The sequence below is a fragment of the Ovis aries genome, chromosome 4, assembly GCF_016772045.2.
Source record: "Ovis aries strain OAR_USU_Benz2616 breed Rambouillet chromosome 4, ARS-UI_Ramb_v3.0, whole genome shotgun sequence".
Lineage (NCBI taxonomy): Eukaryota > Metazoa > Chordata > Mammalia > Artiodactyla > Bovidae > Ovis > Ovis aries.
The window spans coordinates 45481398-45498478 of record NC_056057.1 but is presented as its reverse complement, the minus strand read 5'-3'; the positions used below and the strand labels follow the sequence as shown (position 1 = coordinate 45498478).

Genomic DNA, 17081 nt, shown 5'->3' with positions numbered 1-17081 from the left:
TATTGAATAATGTAATGGATAATAAGGAATGTACAGGATGGTATAAAACCAATAGGAAGAGGCACCAACCCCCGCCCTCCCCTTGATGTCATCAGAGAAGATTGCCCAGAAAAGATAATTATTTAGAAAGATGATAATGATGATAATACAGATGTATATTCTAGGTGCTTTATATACACTATCTCATTTAATCCTCTCAATAACTCTATCAGATTCTACTGTAACTCTTATTTTATAATTGAAGGAACAAGAAAAAATTAGATTAGGTGATTTTGCTTGTGCTCACAGAGCTTGCAAATAATGGAGTTGAAATTCAAACTTAATTCTGGCTTCTGAGTCCCTGCTCTTAATCATGGATAATAAAACAAAACTCAGCGGGGGTTAAGGATGGCATTCTACCTAGACCAAGGGAACAACAACACAAAGTAATGAAAATATGAGAGAACAAGGTTTATTCTAGAACAAGGCATTCAGTATTGCAGGAGTGTGAATAGTGGCAGAAAGGAGAGGCAGAATTCAGTTAATGAAGAAGCTTATTTGCTGAATTTTATTGTTTAAAAAAAGGAGTTGTTAAAAGGTTTTAAGCGGGAAAATAACATGATCTGAATTTATATATATATATATATATATATATATATATATATATTGCTGCACTGGTCAGCATGCTGGATCTTAATTCCCCAACCAGAGATCAAACCTGTGCCCCCTGCATTGGGAGCATGCATCTTAACCACTGGACCACCAGGGATTGTACTTTTGAATCATTCCTCTGGCAGTGATATGGAGGACAGGTTGTAATAGATTCAAACTGAGGGCACAGATCACACTTAGGAGCATTATCCTAAGAGGATGTTGAGGGCTAACCCAGAGCAGCAACATGAATGATGGAAAAAAAGGAGATGGGGTTAAATGCCACAAAAATGAAACCAAAACTTCCATATTTCAAATGTGTCAACAGTACTCAAGGAAAATAAGATAATGGTGTTCCTGTATTTGCCCCTGTCTTCCCGTTAATGAAATAGTTCTCATTAAAGTCGTCAGTGAGTCAAAGGTATTGTCTAATTAGGTAAACATTATGCAACTTTTCAACTAAGAGTAAATATATAGAAATTTTACAAACAATAGTACTTAATGTTTCCAAATTGAAGAAATAAATAGATGTGATGATTAAATCTTTTATTTTACAATGTTTTTAAGAGACATAAAACATGAACCTATTTTTATGTTTTATATAAACATAAAAACATTTCCTTTTATACATAAAGGAAAATAAGAATTCTAAACAAAGGCTTATCATGACACTATTATTCATCACTTTTTACCTTTAAACCTTCTACCCTTTCCTTGGGTAGACATTCAAAAATAAGGAGCAGCAAATTTGTTACTCAGATTTCTTTTGTCTTGTATATTTAAGCTCTTTATTTATTGGATAAATGTGTCATCATTTCATTTGGAGCATTACTACTTATCAGAAAAATTTGATTTTTTTTTTCTCAGTGATTAGTGAACCAATTCCATTTGGAATTTCTAAAGACCTAATCTTAGTCAATATTTTCAAAGTATGATAAAGCTCAGAAATAATTTGTTAAAAAAAAAAAAAAGAAATAATTTGTTACCTCAGATAACAAATATTAGTCATTAAAATGGAACCAAGACAAGACTCTAAAATATTTGTTAGTAGTCAATCCATATTTGTGAACATTAGCTCATTATATTAGTGAATAGTTTTGCTAGGGCAAAAAACTCTCTCAAATAGAATCTATTCCCATCAATATGCTAAAGATTATAAAAATCTAAAATATATTTTATAAGTGACATGAACTGACTTCAAAAAGGAATTTCTATGTTATTGAATTTGTTATTAGAAAGGTACCATAAATATATAATAGAAAATAAAATTTTGATTATTTGAATAAGGTAGAAAGATAGGTTTTGGAGTATTTATGTAGATTAATGAATTATTTGCCAAATTCTCCTGAAATGATACCTGCATCCTATTAAAATCAATGGATAGTTGCTATGTAAGCTATTTTTTTTTAGAACTGTATTTTTTAAGGAATCTATTTTTCATCTCAGAAATTTGCCTAAATTTATACACATGTTAGTAGTTACATATAGCAAGTAAAAATGCCTTTATCTGAAATATTATATTGTATAATATCAAAATCTTAGCCTTTTTGTAAAAAAACAGAAAAGAGAGAGAAGTAAAGAATAAATTAGTTACAACATTTACACTTAGTATCCAATTGAGAGATATGAAGTCATTGAAATCTACAATGATATCTTACATTTTGGTAATCACTTAATTCTACTTGCATTTTCCTTGTCTTGGCATTTTAATAATTATTAATAATAACATAATCTTTCATTATGTTTGCCTGAACTTTGTACATTATATATTTTTAAAAGAATGTCTTGCTTTTTGATTTAAATTATCTATAAAAAGGCAATACTTGAAAAATTAACTTCTTACCTAATGATACTATTCTCAATTATTTTCAAATAATGGGTAAAGCTGCATTTTTGTGAATTTATTTTGAAAACTTGGCTACCTTAGTAGACAAAGATACTAGAAATTAAAGATTGACTGTATAACTACGACTCACATACAGTATTGTATATTCTTCCAAATGTTATTCTAGAGCATTTTTAAAACATGCTGTAGAATACTGCTATTCTCTCTGAAATGATTCCTTTTTATAATAGAGAAATTTAACAAATTATTTTTATAATCCTTTAAATATGCATTTTAGAATTAATGAATTATAAGCGTTCTAGCTACTTTTGTTTAAAAAAAAAACAACTGTGTTTGAATCTTCTAATAGCAAAGTAAGCAGTACACCAGTTAGGGTTGAAATATATATTTGAACTACTCTTCTATGTATTTAAAATTCAAGTTTTTTATAAATATGAAGATTTACCTATTTATCATATAAACTTAGCTTTGTGTAAAGTGAATCACTTAATAATATTAATGCTTTGGATCTAAAATTGGCTTTCAGAATGTTATAGCCTCTAAATAAGTGCTTCATTCCTTAGCCACACCTACTTCTCCAAAAGGAAGTTTACCAGTAGTTTCGCACAGCAGTGAGCAGTCTTAAATTAACAACTATTATGCATTAGAGCAAAGGAAGATATTTTTTATATTAAAGCAGTTTTTATGATCAAACATCTAAAGAGTTATAAAATATAAAAAAATTACCTTTAAATCATAGTCTTTAAGGTTAAATTAATTTTCTGAATGCTTTTTGGAGGGACATTATACTATCACATTTTAAAATATTTTCAATGATAAAATTTTACATTTCACAAATAGTACATGAGCAGGTTTAATTATATATATTTCTCCTTTCTTGGAAACTAAAATGCCATAAATGCTATAAATTGAGTAAATTTATCTCATAATGAGGAACAGGGTATTTGCTGCTGTTGCTGCTAAGTCGCTTCAGTCGTGTCTGACTCTGTGCGACCCCATAGACGGCAGCCCATTGGGCTCCACTGTCCCTGGGATTCTCCAGGCAAGAACACTGGAGTGGGTTGCCATTTCCTTCTCCAATGCATGAAAGTGAAAAGTGAAAGTGAAGTCACTCAGTCGTGTCTGACTCTTAGCGACCCCATGGACTGCAGCCTACCAGGCTCCTCCGTCCATGGGATTTTCCAGGCAAGAGTACTGGAGTGGGATGCCTTGCCTTCTCCGAACAGGATATTTAGAGACAAATAAGTAATTATAGCCTGAAAAAAATGTGTTTAAATCACTGTCAAAATAGAGGTCACTTGTGTAAAATCTAGCCTGCTGAAAAAAAACAATTATTTTTTAATTAGAGTGAGTAATATAAGTAATATAAAACTTTTTAAATAAGAGAAATTAAAAGAATTATAAGTCTAATGTGGGACTCTTAATATTACCAATTGCTTGCAAGTGTTTATTTGGATAACAGCAGAATAGTGACAGAGAACTTCTTTAAAAGGCATATTTTTCAGTTTTATTTCAAATGCTATGTGGCATAAGAACCCATTGCTCAGAGATAAATTTTAAGCCATGGAAAAGGAGTTTGAAACATATTCCAAAGTGCTGAAGGAATTAATTGCCTTATTGGGTAATGAATACCCAGAAGAATTAGCATTAGTGATTTATGGCTTAAAGTGCTTGGGTCTGATCATCATTTTGACTTCTTTGAAGGAGGACTTGTAACCACCAGGTTGTGCCTCACTTATGCCAGGCCAGGTACCCCAGAAAATCCCATTTCGGACACCTCTGTATTTTTGGTGATAATATTTGCCATTCAAGTTTGCAGAAAGACAGGCATCAAACCACCAGCCTGAACTGTAGTAGAGCCCACAGTTCCCAGAGGGGTATCGATCATTGTCTCTATCCAGGGTGGTGAAAAACTTCAGGTCGTGGTTGTAATGTTTACTGAAACGTAAGGCATCTCCAGCTGTGCCATTATAGTTACCAACGTGTAGACGGTATTTGAGAAACTCGTTGGCCACATAAAAGTGATCATACAAGGCATAGAGTTTGACACCATTAAAGTCTTCAAGATCTATTCTTAGAATCATGTCCTTACTCTTAGTCAGAAGATGGATTTTATCGTTCCCCAGCCAAAATTCTCTTCTGAGGTTTCCAAAGCCTACTTTGTAGTCTTGCCATGTTCTGGTGAAGTTGGTGCTTCCATCAACACGTGCTTGCAGCACTGTCCAGCCTCCCGCCATGGTCTCCATGTCGCAGAAAACTTCGAAGCTACTGTTTCTGGGATCCGGTGTAACTCTATAGAGCTCACTGCTTCTTTTGCCTATTGTGTAGTATTCAGAGCAATCTTTATATATAAGATGTTGCTGAACTGAAGGAGTGAAAAAAGAAAGGCATTGGATTTTGTTAATAAAAACTAAGCATCTAAAGAATTCTTGATATGCACAAAAGCAGCTTGATAATTCGATCAATGGTGACAATGAAACCTTGCTTGGCTAAATTACTTGAACCTGTTTAGCAAATGCTTACTAAAGCCTCAGAACAATACCTTGATGTTATAAAGCAGGCAAAGTTCTCTAACACCCTCTTGGTTAATAATATTGACAATATCAACAACTAATAACAACAAGAAATAAAAGTGATAGTTTTAGTAATTTAATGATATTTAGTGAGGGCTCTGCCTGTGTCTTAGAGATTCTGCCAAAGACTTGGTGACATTTTTACAGTTGATCTGCACGTGAACTTTATGATGTAGGTAGTATTACTAATCTGCTGGTGAAAAAGGATATTTAGGCTCAAAAAGGATCAGTGGTTTGCTCAACTTCATAGGATCTTTAAATGGCAGAGCCAAGACAGAGCAAAGCTTGTCCTTGTAACCACTTCATTCCTTAGTCCTGAAACTCAGATGATTCCAACTCTCCTAGAATTGCAATCTATGCATGCAGAGGACTCACAGGTTTCTATTTCCTTTCACCTGAAGAGGCTGATATACTCCACTTTCAGGTCATTTTACAAGATTATTCCAAATGATTTATTAAAATTCTAAAATACAGCATTGATCAACATTTCCATTTATCTTACTTGCTTGACAAAGAAGCTCAAGTTAAAAAAAAACTTCACTAATATATGAATATTCTTATTCTGAATTTATTATCCAGGAAAATATTCAGCATTTCACATGTTCGGTTTTTAGAAGGAAAACATAGGTGATTACATTCAGGATAAATACAATAATCAAATAATGTGGCTCTGTAGGAACCACTAGAGATATTTACTCCAAAATAATTTTTACAAAAATCCTTGCCAGATCAGGCAAGTTTAATACATTAATACAAGCCACTATGAGCCACAAATAATCTATTCATGTGTATTTAGAACTCAGAATATTCAGACAGTTCCCCAAAACTTTAGTAGAAAAATAGCAGAATCTTGTTCTTGTCATTACACTTTGCCATGCAGTACCAATCTAATGCAGACCCAGGTATGCCACCTACGACATGAACCTCTGCCTTGCAATGTGCAGGGTCCGTTTAGATACAGGCTGCTGGGAGTATTAGCAACAGTAGTCCTTGAAACTCCCAAAGACCTTCACTGGTTGATTCCCTGGGAGTGGAGCATGCATGAGGTGCTTCTTTCAAAGGAACGCGATCTCTGCCGCAGGCACCACACCCCTTCAATGTCACTCATGCAGAGATTGCTTTCAGAAGACCATCAGCAAGGGTCCCAGGAACTCATGCGGAAAACCAGGGTTTGGGGGAACCAGTGCCACAGCCAGCAGTTCTTGGACAGAGTGGGTAGTTAGGTTTGTGGTCTTTAACATGTATTTATTAAAGTTAATTCAAATAATCTGGATGGGGGGGATGGCTTCTACTACTATATGCTTGAATTCTAGTAGTAATAAGATATTCCTTTCCTTAGTAGCATGCCAAAACTCTGCATAAAATAGTTTTTGTGCCACTAGGTCGCAAAGTAAAAAGTTTTGCACACACATGAAACCATATAACTATTTTTATCTGATCCATAAAATCTCCTATTTCCACTAGATGTTTGGGATTAATTGCAGATTACTTGCTAAAATCTTTCAAAGGTCTCTTGTTGCTGTATAAGGAGCAATCACCCAACTACAAAAAAAACTGATTTGCGAAGAACAGAGTACAACCACAAATACTGCCTTAACTCTACTGTTTTCAGATACTTCAGTGAACAGATAAGTAAGTTAAAGTCACTGAAACATTAAGACTTTCTCTCCACTTCTGTTTGTGTGTAGCTCTGGTGTCAGCAAATAAGATCTTTAAAAGTGCTTTAAAATGGAGACAGAACTCATTATGACTTTTTTTGTAATTATGTCCTATCTCTTTTCTGTGGTCACATTTAGAAAGATAATAGTTTCCCTTGTACTATCTTGATGAATAAAAGGCTTAACTTTTAATTTGCCCTCCATTTAACATAATTTCTCAGGTTAATGTTTATAGATCCTATTGAGTTATATAACATTCATCAACAAATGATAAGAAAACATTATTATACATACCTGGGAGTGATTGTATTTGTTCTTGCCTGGGACACTTAGATGAACACTTGCCATCCAAACTATTGACAACAAATGTGAGGTTTGCCACTTTGCTATCAACATAATGTTCTATGTTGTTCATATTTACAAGATTCAGCTTCTCCAGGCGACCCTGAAGCACATCGATCTCCTCCTTGGCATTCTTAAGGTCAGAGGACAGTTTGTTCACCTCGCTCTCTAATTCTCTCACTCTGCTGTCCCCAGTTTCTCCTGGGGCTCCTGCGCCTGGTAACAGCAATCCATTTCTTCCTGGGTCTCGATTGTCATCAGCCTGCAGTCTGCAGTCTTGGCAAGTCTTCTTCAAGCTATTTACAATTTCCTTGAGATTCTGAACTTCTTTGAACACCTCCTCGATCCTGCTGAACTGCTTGGGGAGCTGAATAGTCAGCGGGGGCAGGTTCACCTGGTAGGGACATTCGCCTTCCTCCTCACATCTCCCTCTGCTTTCTAGTCTCACCCGGCAGGCATTCTGGGCTGCTTCATCTTTAATTTCTTCTGTTTCATTGTTTGCCACAACCAAAAAACCATATGTAGCAAGGACAGTTGAGCTCAGCCAGCACCAGTTCGCCAGCTTCATCTTTGCAGTGGCGCTCACTTACCCCAGCAGGGAAGGGTGCCGGGCTGGAGCTGTTTTAAGAGCGGCCAGCTGCTGGCCTGAGTCAGGCTTTCTGTGTTCTCAGGAAAGGGCGGGAGCTCTTTGCATCACAAGTCTCAGAAACACGGAGGAAGAGACTGTCCTCATCAAACTCAGTTTGCCAAAAACTGTTATTTATTTTCGATCAAAATCATCCTCTTTGGAATTCCTGCAGCTAGTCAGATGCACATATTCAACAAGTTTCACTTTCATTGTTTATTTTATGAAGCACAAGAAAATAATTGTATTTGGAGTAAATCATTTCATGATACTTAACTCCCCAGTGGGGAAAATAGTTTTTAGAGATAAAATTGAATGTGCTAGCTATCTAGTTTGTGTGAAGGACAGAAATGTTACTAAAATGGATATGGTTCTTTTTTCTTTTTGGAATAAGCCATCGAGAAACCTGTAGTTTTCTTCACATTGGGCTTTCAGGTGAAATCTCAAGCACTTAAACACAATTTTAAATATAATAAAGCTCAACTTTCTGACTCTTGCAGTGGACTTTTGTTTAATCTATTTGAAAAGAGAAGAAACCCAGACAAGAAAAAAAGTTCTGCTTTCTCTCTCTTTGACCATCACACAGTGTAGGAGAAATGTCTAAATGATGAAAACACTTTATAAGGTCTATCATTGTCTTTAATCAAAACCAGCAGCCTCCTCCTTTGCCCTCCGGCAGTTTTGTGACTGTGCTGTCCTTCCACAACCACCCAAGTGAATCTGTGAACTAGTCCCGTCTGTGCTCCGCTCCTTCTTTGTCTCGAGCATCTTTGCCTTCCCTTCCTCCTGGCAGCCCTGCCAGTCCCAGCTCTGTGCTTTCTGCCTCCACAGTGGGCCCTCCACTTGGTCTCCATGCCACTTACTATGTCACTACTTTGCCCCAAACACGTCTGCATTCCTGACTTTTCAAACTTTTTTTTCCACAGTTTTTAAACTTTTCTCCTGGGAGGTTGAGGGCAAGAAGTGGGAACAGCTTTTATTGGAGAAACCACTTCCTTTTAATTTGTTTTACATATTGGCATCTCATACAAGATTTCTTATTGGTGGTAGTGGTGGCTTAGTTGCTAAATTGTGTCTGACTCTTTTGCAACCCCATGTACTGCCAGGCTCCTCTGTCCATGGGAATTCCCAAGCAAGAATGCTGGAGTGGGTTGCTATTCCCATGCACAGAGGAGCCTGGCAGGCTACAGTCCTTGGGGTCACAAAGAGTCAGGTATGACTTAGCGACTAAAAGAAGATTTATTTTAAAAGGATTTTATGGCTTTAAAAATCATTTCAAAATTATGGCTAAAAATCTAAATTCTTACTATTATCATTTGCAGTACTCTGTAATCTGTCTCTTATTTATTTCTTTAACCTGATTTCCTATTCTTTTTCTATATGCTCCTTCATCCCAGCCAAACTCTCCTATTCAACCTAACTATTCATGTTCTCTAAATGTGTCGGCTTCACTTTACTCTTGCAAACTGTATTTATTCCTGAATACTCAGGAGACCTAGATTCTACCTCTGGATCTACCTTTTATTGGATCTGTCATTAGCTTTGCTGGATCTTGGTTCCTGTAACTGTGAAGGAGGGGTTTGGCTATTCTTCCCTCATACAGGAATGATAGTTATAAACACCTTGAGTGCTGGAGTGCTGAAGGAAAAATGCAGTGTATAAAATGTAACATTCTTTCCAAACAAATTTGACAAACATGTTATACACACTTAGGTCTCATTTTCCTCCATCTTCTTCCAGCTTTTTAAAAAATTAAGCTTGTTTTTCTCTTTATTCCATTTAATATATTCAAATAAATTTTAGATACACTCTTAACTTTTTGACTAAAATATATATATTTAATCTCCTAATTTCATTTCTCTCTCCTCACCTACTTTCCAGCTGTGACACTCCCTTATTGTGAGGGGAGAAATAAATGAATGATTAGGGAATTTTAAAAAATGATGATAATATAAATAATAGATTAAAATATCTTAAAAAGTGGAAATACATAGGAACAATGTTGAGTTTAAGGTACATTATTAAATGCCTTTGACTGAATTGACTATAAATCCACATGTTTAGGGACTTCCCTGGTGGTACAGTGGCTAAGACTCCACACTCCCAAAGCAGGGTGCCTAGGTTCAATCCCTAGTCAGGGAACTAAGATCCTGTGTGCTGCAACTAACACCTGGCACAGCTGGGTTTAATAAGTATATATTTTTTTAATCCACACATTTAGTCAGTCAAGTCCAGTCAAGTATTTATTAAAGATCTGTATACTCAGATTTGTATATTCCAAGCATTAAGATATGTATACTAGAGCATATAAAAGATGGATCCCCCCATCCTATATCAACTGAGCATCCCATACATGCAAGACACTATTCCAGGCACTTAGGCTGCAGACACCAAACATAAATCCCCTTTTCCTTCTTAGGAAGGAGTATTGAGGACTTTGCATTTTGTTCATGTTGAACTTTCAAGTGAAATCTTAAGCACTTTTAAGCTTTTCTAAATCTAACAAAAGTAAAGCTTTCTTGCTCTTGCATTGGGCTTTTGTTTCATCCCTGTGAATCAGGGATTTGCTTTTCAGGCACTGCTATTGATTCTTGGGACCTGCAAACCCCACTTAGCCAAAGGCCAGTGTTATAGTTTCACCTAAAATGTTTGGGAACTGGCTCCAGTCCCTTCAGGACCATAGAAAATACCCAAAATAAAGGCAGAAAATTGCTTTATTAATCATTTTTTTGACATTAATAGGTGGGATTCTGAGTTCTTAATTTTAAAAGATTATTGTTCACTTACCACGGGCAGACACTGACTACCGCATAAAAGAGGCTCAACCTGACTAGTAAATTTATAGCCCATGGGGGCAGAGAGTTTGCTACAGTTCAAGAAGCTTTCACAAATACTGTCTCACTACATCCTCCCATCCACACAATTACTTCCTGCATGTGCAGATGAGCAGAGAAAGAGTTCAAAGAAATAAATGATTTGCCTATAGTTTCACACTTTTTAAGGGACGGTGCATTAAAAAGAAGAGACATTACTTTGCCAACAAAGGTCCGTATAATCAAAGCTATGGTTTTTCCAGTAGTCATGTATGGATGTGAGAGTTGGACCATAAAGACGGCTGAGTGCCAAAGAATTGATGCTTTTGAACTGTGGTGTTGGAGAAGACTTTTGAGAGTCCCTTGGACATCAAGGAGATCAAACCAGGAAATCAATCCTAAATATTCATTGGAAGGACTGATGCTAAAGCTGAAGCTGCAATACTTTGGACACCTGGTGCGAAGAGCCCACTCACTAGAAAAGAGCCTGATGCTGGGAGGGATTGAAGGCAAGAGGAGAAGGGGACTACAGAGGATGAGATGGTTGGATGGCATCATCAACTCAATGGACATGAGTTTGAGCAAGGTTCAGGGGATGGTGAAGGACAGCGAAGCCCGGCGTGCTTCAGTCCACGGGGTCGCAAATAGTCAGACACCACTGAACAACAACAAGCAACAGAGCTGGAATTTGAACCTGGTCTGATTCCAAAGTTCCTGTCTTTTCTCCTATGCCATCCTGTCATATGGGGGGCAGGGAGATAATACTGGAAAGGAATACTGGTACCATGTTGTGGAGAGCCTGGTACTTAAATTACTGCTTAGATAAGTGGGGACTCACTGAAAGTTTTGAGCAAAGGAATAATTTAATCAGTTATGCATTTGAGAGAAGTTAATCATTGAAACTGTAGGTGCATTGGAAAGAGAAAGATTAGGTAAGGAGAGCAGTTTAGAGGCCATTTAAATAGTCATTGTTTCCCAAGTGTGTTTTCTGGAATGTGAGTGACTAGATGTTGATAAATGTTGTATCAAAATAGAGTTCCAGGACAAGTGGATCTGAAAATTATCAGTCATTTGCTAGCATGCATTATAGCTGGCCCAAAGCTAAATAATATATGCTGCATTTTAAAAATTATGATTGATAATGGGAATCAGTTTTTTTTTCTTTAGCACAACTTTTAAGAATGAATCTTCTGCTAAAAACCAGTAGGAAATGTTATTGCACATGAAAGGTGGCATGATGGCAGAAGGAGTGGTGAAGGGGTAGCAGCTATATGTGTGTGTGTGTGTGTGTGTGTGTGTGTGTGTGTGTTTAGTCGCTAAGTTGTGTCCAGCTCTTTGTGACCTCATGGACTGTAGCTTGCCTCTGTCCCTCCTGTCCATGGGATTTCTCAGGCAAGAATACTAGAGTGGGTTGCCATTTCCTTCAGGGGATCTTCCCAACTCAGGGATAGAACCTGTGTCTCTGAGTCTCCTACATTGGCAGGCAGATTCTTTACCACTGAGCCACCTGGGAAGCAGCTATTTTTAGCAAAGAGTAATAGAAACTACAGAATATTGATAAGGGATGAAAAATGGAAGGAGAGGAAGAGTTGAGAAAGCACATGAAATACAACTTCAGCTGAAGTTAAGTAATGTTATGGCGATAAGAGTCGAGAGGCAGCAGTAAATTGGGGAGACTGTAGCAGTGATATTTCTGTTTTGAATAGAGTGACAAGACGCAAAGTAGAAATACCTAATATACAGTTGAATATCTAAGTATTACAAACAACACAAAATGGAAATGGATGTCAATTTGAAAGCACAGGAACCAAAAGGATTGTAAAATATCAGAACCAGAAGAGTACAGTATCACAAAGACCAGGGGAGAGGGTTTCAAGGCGTTAGCCATCAAATGACCAAAAACTTTAAGAGCTGACTTCCTGTCCTCAACTTGCACAAAATTCCCACCCTCTGACCTTGATTCTGTCTTCTTCCTCTTGCTGGGAAACCATTCTGGACCTTCTCATGCTCAGCCTGTCCTGACTCCTAGAGTCATCTACCGATGATGGCAGTCAGAACCTTCCATCCACTCTCAACATAAAACTGACACATTACGCCCACCTGCTTTTCAGATCTAAGCAAATTAACACCAATATACGTTGGAATTTTAAAGTAGTAAGATATGTTTTTATAAAAGTGAAAAGTGCTTTCATCAGTCGATGCTCACAACATATTCAAACTTCTTTTCTTTTTTTTTATGCAAAGTATATTCAAAAGGGATCTGCATTTACGGTATCTGGATCAGATTCCAAAAGCACATTTTCATTTCCCTTAATACATTTTATTTTTAAATAAAGAAACCCTTTATGTTTCTATTTTTATCAAAGGGGGTAAGTAAATTTAATAATTATTATTTTTGTTATGTTGAGATCCCTTTGTTGATATTACACCTATTAATTTAACATATTTGTAGTTTCTGACTCATTAAATGGTTCTTTAGGGAGTGCATGCTTTTGTGATAAATATTAATACTTTCACTTTTTAAACTACTTGAATTGAAATGTCAACAATAAATACTGTTTATCTTAATACTCCTTAAAGGTTCATTGTATATCTCATGGTTCATTGTATATCTCATTTAAACAAAAGCCTGATTTCAGCAACCCACAGAGAGATCAAGAATTGCCTGATTCTGGTTAAAGCTAGAATAACAGTTGATAGGTTCTTTGTTATGTCTTGCAAGTACTTCACACTAGCATAGATGAAGCGATTTAGACTAGGAATCCCTCCAGCATGGACCTACCATGAAAGATCCACTATGTGGGTCCTTAGAGGGGTTCTGGATCAACAGAAATATCCAAAGGTCCACTCTTTATAAGACTACAGAACATATAATCACTTGATGAACTAATAGCCTCTCTTCAGGGGGTATCCAGGGATTCTCAGATGAGAATTTTATGAAACTGGAATATTCCATGGGAGTCTTGGAATGTCCATCTGTCAATACCTTATCAACAAAATCTCTTTATTATGTATCCCACACCAAGAAGGGGATCATGAGGATCCAAGATATCCATGGGGTGTGGCATCTAATTTTGCTGTCATTTTTCTAAATTTCCAGAGACTTAAAAATCTTCATATAATCAATGAGGAAACAAAATATATTTTTGTATCTTATATTAGAGATTGATCTTGAGTTTCCTTTTATATTCCTCAAATCACTGCGGATGGTGACTGCAGCCATAAAATTAAAAGACACGTACTCCTTGGAAGGAAAGTTATGACCAACTTAGACAGCATATTAAAAAGCAGAGACATTACTTTGCCAACAAGGTCCATCTAGTCAAGGCTATGGTTTTTCCAGTAGTCATGTATGGATGAGAGTTGGACTATAAAGAAAGGTGAGCGCAAAAGAATTGATGCTTTTGAACTGTGGTGTTGGAGAAGACTTTTGAGAGTCCCTTGGACTGCAAGGAGATCCAGCCAGTCCATTCTGAAGGAAATCAGTCCTGGGTGTTCATTGGAAGGACTGATGTTGAAGCTGAAACTCCAATACTTTGGCCACCTGATGCGAAGAGCTGACTCATTTGAAAAGACCCTGATGCTGGGAAAGATTGAGGGCAGGAGGAGAATGGGACGGCAGAGGATGAGATGGCTGGATGGCATCACCGACTCGATGCACATGGGTTTGGGTGGATTCCGGGAGTTGGTGATAGACAGGGAAGCCTGGTGTGCTGTGGTTCATGGGGTTGCAAAGAATCAGACACAACTGAGCGACTGAACTGAACTGAACTGAACTGAAGGAGGAAATCATTAAAGAAATGAAATTGTGTTTTCTGTGTGTCTTCCCATTGTTTCTCATAATTTATGGTAGTTATATTTTCTAAAGTCACCACAAACACTGAATTAGCAAATACCAAACCATTGCTCCTAGGGGAAATATAGGGTTAGGTCTCTATGAGCCTCTTTGGTCATAATATTTTTGTCAACTGATCAATATATAACCTTATTTTAAATGTTTCTGTTTAAAGACATCTTATTTAACATATATTATTAATTCATTAACACAGAATTCATGACCAAGAGAACAATAATTCATGACTGAAGGAAGCTTTTCTAACCCATGTATTTTCTCCTTAAGGTATATCACAACTTTCTTGCACTGAGGAACACTTGATAGCACCTCAAAACTATGCTCAGGGGCCATTTTAAATAGTGAAAACATCAATAAAAACACACACACACACACAAACATGTTGAAAAACATGGCACTTAGACCACAGAAAGAACACTTTTTTACAGTATGAGAGCTGAAACAAGACAACAGTGTTGAGCTTAGCTGGGAATGTACGTGTTGGGCAACTCAAACTTTTCACGGCCCTGCACGTGTCTGCAAATGGTCCCCAAAGCCCACAGGTATTATCTTCAGGTTGCAAATAAATTCTAATAAGTAAGCAAATTTGCAAACACACAGTACATGAATAATTAAGATTCACTGTATATTGTTACAAAATCCAAGGCTTTAAATTCTTGGAAATGTCTATATAGCCATTTCAAGTTAAGGGTTAATTTGGTTTTATCTGTTTTATCACTTGTGTTCCTTAGGGTATTATTTGTTTTGTTTTTACTAGGCATTTACAAATAATATATAAATATGAATTTATATAATATATAACATATTCAGTTCAGTTCAGTCACTCAGTTGTGTCCAACTCTCTGCGACTCCATGAATCGCAGCACGCTAAGCCTCCCTGTCCATCACCAACTCCTGGAGCTTACTCAAACTCATGTCCATCGAGTCAGTGATGCCATCCAGCCATCTCATCCTCTGTCATCCCCTTCTCCTCCTGCCCCCAATCCCTCCCAGCATCCAGGTCTTTTCCAATGAGTCAACTCTTTGCATGAGATGGCCAAAGTATTGGAATTTCAGCTTCAGCATCAGTCCTTACATATGTCTAATTATATTTTATATAACTATATATAATATCATGCAATATCATTTATATTATATAGTTATATAAATTTAAACTGAATAATAAAATTTAGCTTAGGAATTTGTTTCAGTTCGTTCATAAATATAGTGTGCATCTTAAACAATTAAATTATTATGGAAAAGCAAAACTATTAAACTAATTCCATGCCACTTGAATAATTTCATGTTGAACATATATCTTTTGAATGCTTGTTCTTTATTTTCTTCAAAACTTGTTTTTAAAAGACTCAAGTTTATCTTATGAAATACATCTCATGTATGAATTCTCAATAAATGTTCATTTTAAGCTGATTTCCACTGTGCTAGTAACTAAAGAAAATTTATGAAATGGAGTAAATGTAGTAATTTAATAGTAAACATTTGAACACACCGATGACATATCATCCAAGTTCTTCTAAGTAAATCTTTTTAAACATAATTCAAACCATAGCATTCTGAGATAAAGTCTATCTTACTGAGTTTCTTTCTCTGCTGTTGGCTTGATGTTATCTATGATTTCAGTCATATCCTATTGTTTGAAGTGAAAAATTCAGAGTGTAGGAAACCATTTTTTGATCATTATCAACAAATGTAAAATTGCTTGGCCCTTCTTTTGCTTATTTTAAAGTGTCCACCAGTATTTACCACAGCTTCCTCTGCTTGTGTATTTATTTCAATCATGTTTACATGTATAAATGATATGGCATGTGTTTTGATACTTTATATATATATTAAAGCTCAGCTTTAACAATTGTTGCACAAAAAGATGACAAAATAGATGCATAAGTTGTGGTCAGTTATGGTATAAACATAGGCTTAAAGTAAGTTTCCATTTTTACTACCATCATCATCTTAAAAACATCATGACATGACAGGGTGAAAAGAGCCTTAGGGTGGTAGTCCAGAAACCCATGATCTTACTGAGCAAACTCCCACTTTCTTGTCACTTTTCCTCATCTGTAATATGAAGTCAGATTGGAGAGCTCAAGGTCCTTTTCAGGTGTAATAGTTTATGACTAAAAGTTATTAATTAGAAGCCATGTAATAGCAAAGAAAGTTATAAGTGCAGATGGTCTTTTGATTAAATCATTAATTCTGATGAAAAATATAAAGATCTACTTCATTTCAGTTATTCCTCCATTCAGTGAGTCCTTATTTTCCATTTATTGAGTCGTGCTCAGTACTAACCCTGGGGATGACAAAAGTGAAAAAACAGACCCATTTCTCACTTTGCGGAGCTTTAAGCTGCAAAGTAGTTCAAACCAGAGCCAGCCTTGGGCCAAGACAGCATGTTTGGCCTTAGACAGGGGGTCAGTAAGCACACTAGCTCACTAAGGTCTTTTGCACCCCTCAACTCCCTGCCTCAATGCCATGGCATTGGCCTCTCCCTTCCCTAACTCTGAAAGTAGCCACTTTTAGAGTCATTCTTTTCAGATTAGACCACAAAGATTGCACAGTGTCTGTATATAATGATGGCTATGTTGGATATACACTGCCTGGCAGAGAAGAGAACTTTTTCTTTTCTTTATTAGGCTTATTTCTCTGCGTCTTAACCCACTTCCATAACTGCTACCACTCCAAAATGATCCATATACAAAGCAGAGAAAAACAAGTGTTTGGAATGAAAGGGATTTTAAAAAGAA

General features: G+C 36.4%; 2 protein-coding genes across 6 annotated transcripts in view; one reads left to right on the top strand and one right to left on the bottom strand.

Annotated features, from left to right (window-relative positions):
* The window catches only part of CCDC146 (coiled-coil domain containing 146), a 142253-nt gene that overhangs the window by 46784 nt on the left and 78388 nt on the right, over nt 1-17081 (top strand). The window lies entirely within an intron of this gene.
* On the bottom strand, nt 1162-7710 carry FGL2 (fibrinogen like 2). The gene is made up of 2 exons (XM_004007820.5): nt 7002-7710; nt 1162-4841 (listed from the first exon to the last, which is right to left on the bottom strand). Exons 1-2 carry the CDS (start codon nt 7615-7617, stop codon nt 4132-4134), a joined length of 1326 nt encoding a protein of 441 aa, XP_004007869.2. The 5' UTR covers nt 7618-7710; the 3' UTR covers nt 1162-4131.

Excerpts from the sequence above, each read along its gene's own strand:
- FGL2 (XM_004007820.5), bottom strand. The coding sequence starts at position 7,617 with ATGAAGCTGGCGAACTGGTGCTGGCTGAGCTCAACTGTCCTTGCTACA. Across the intron at positions 4,842-7,001 it reads ACAAATACAATCACTCCCAG|TTCAGCAACATCTTATATAT; the intron begins GTATGTATAATA and ends TCACTCCTTCAG.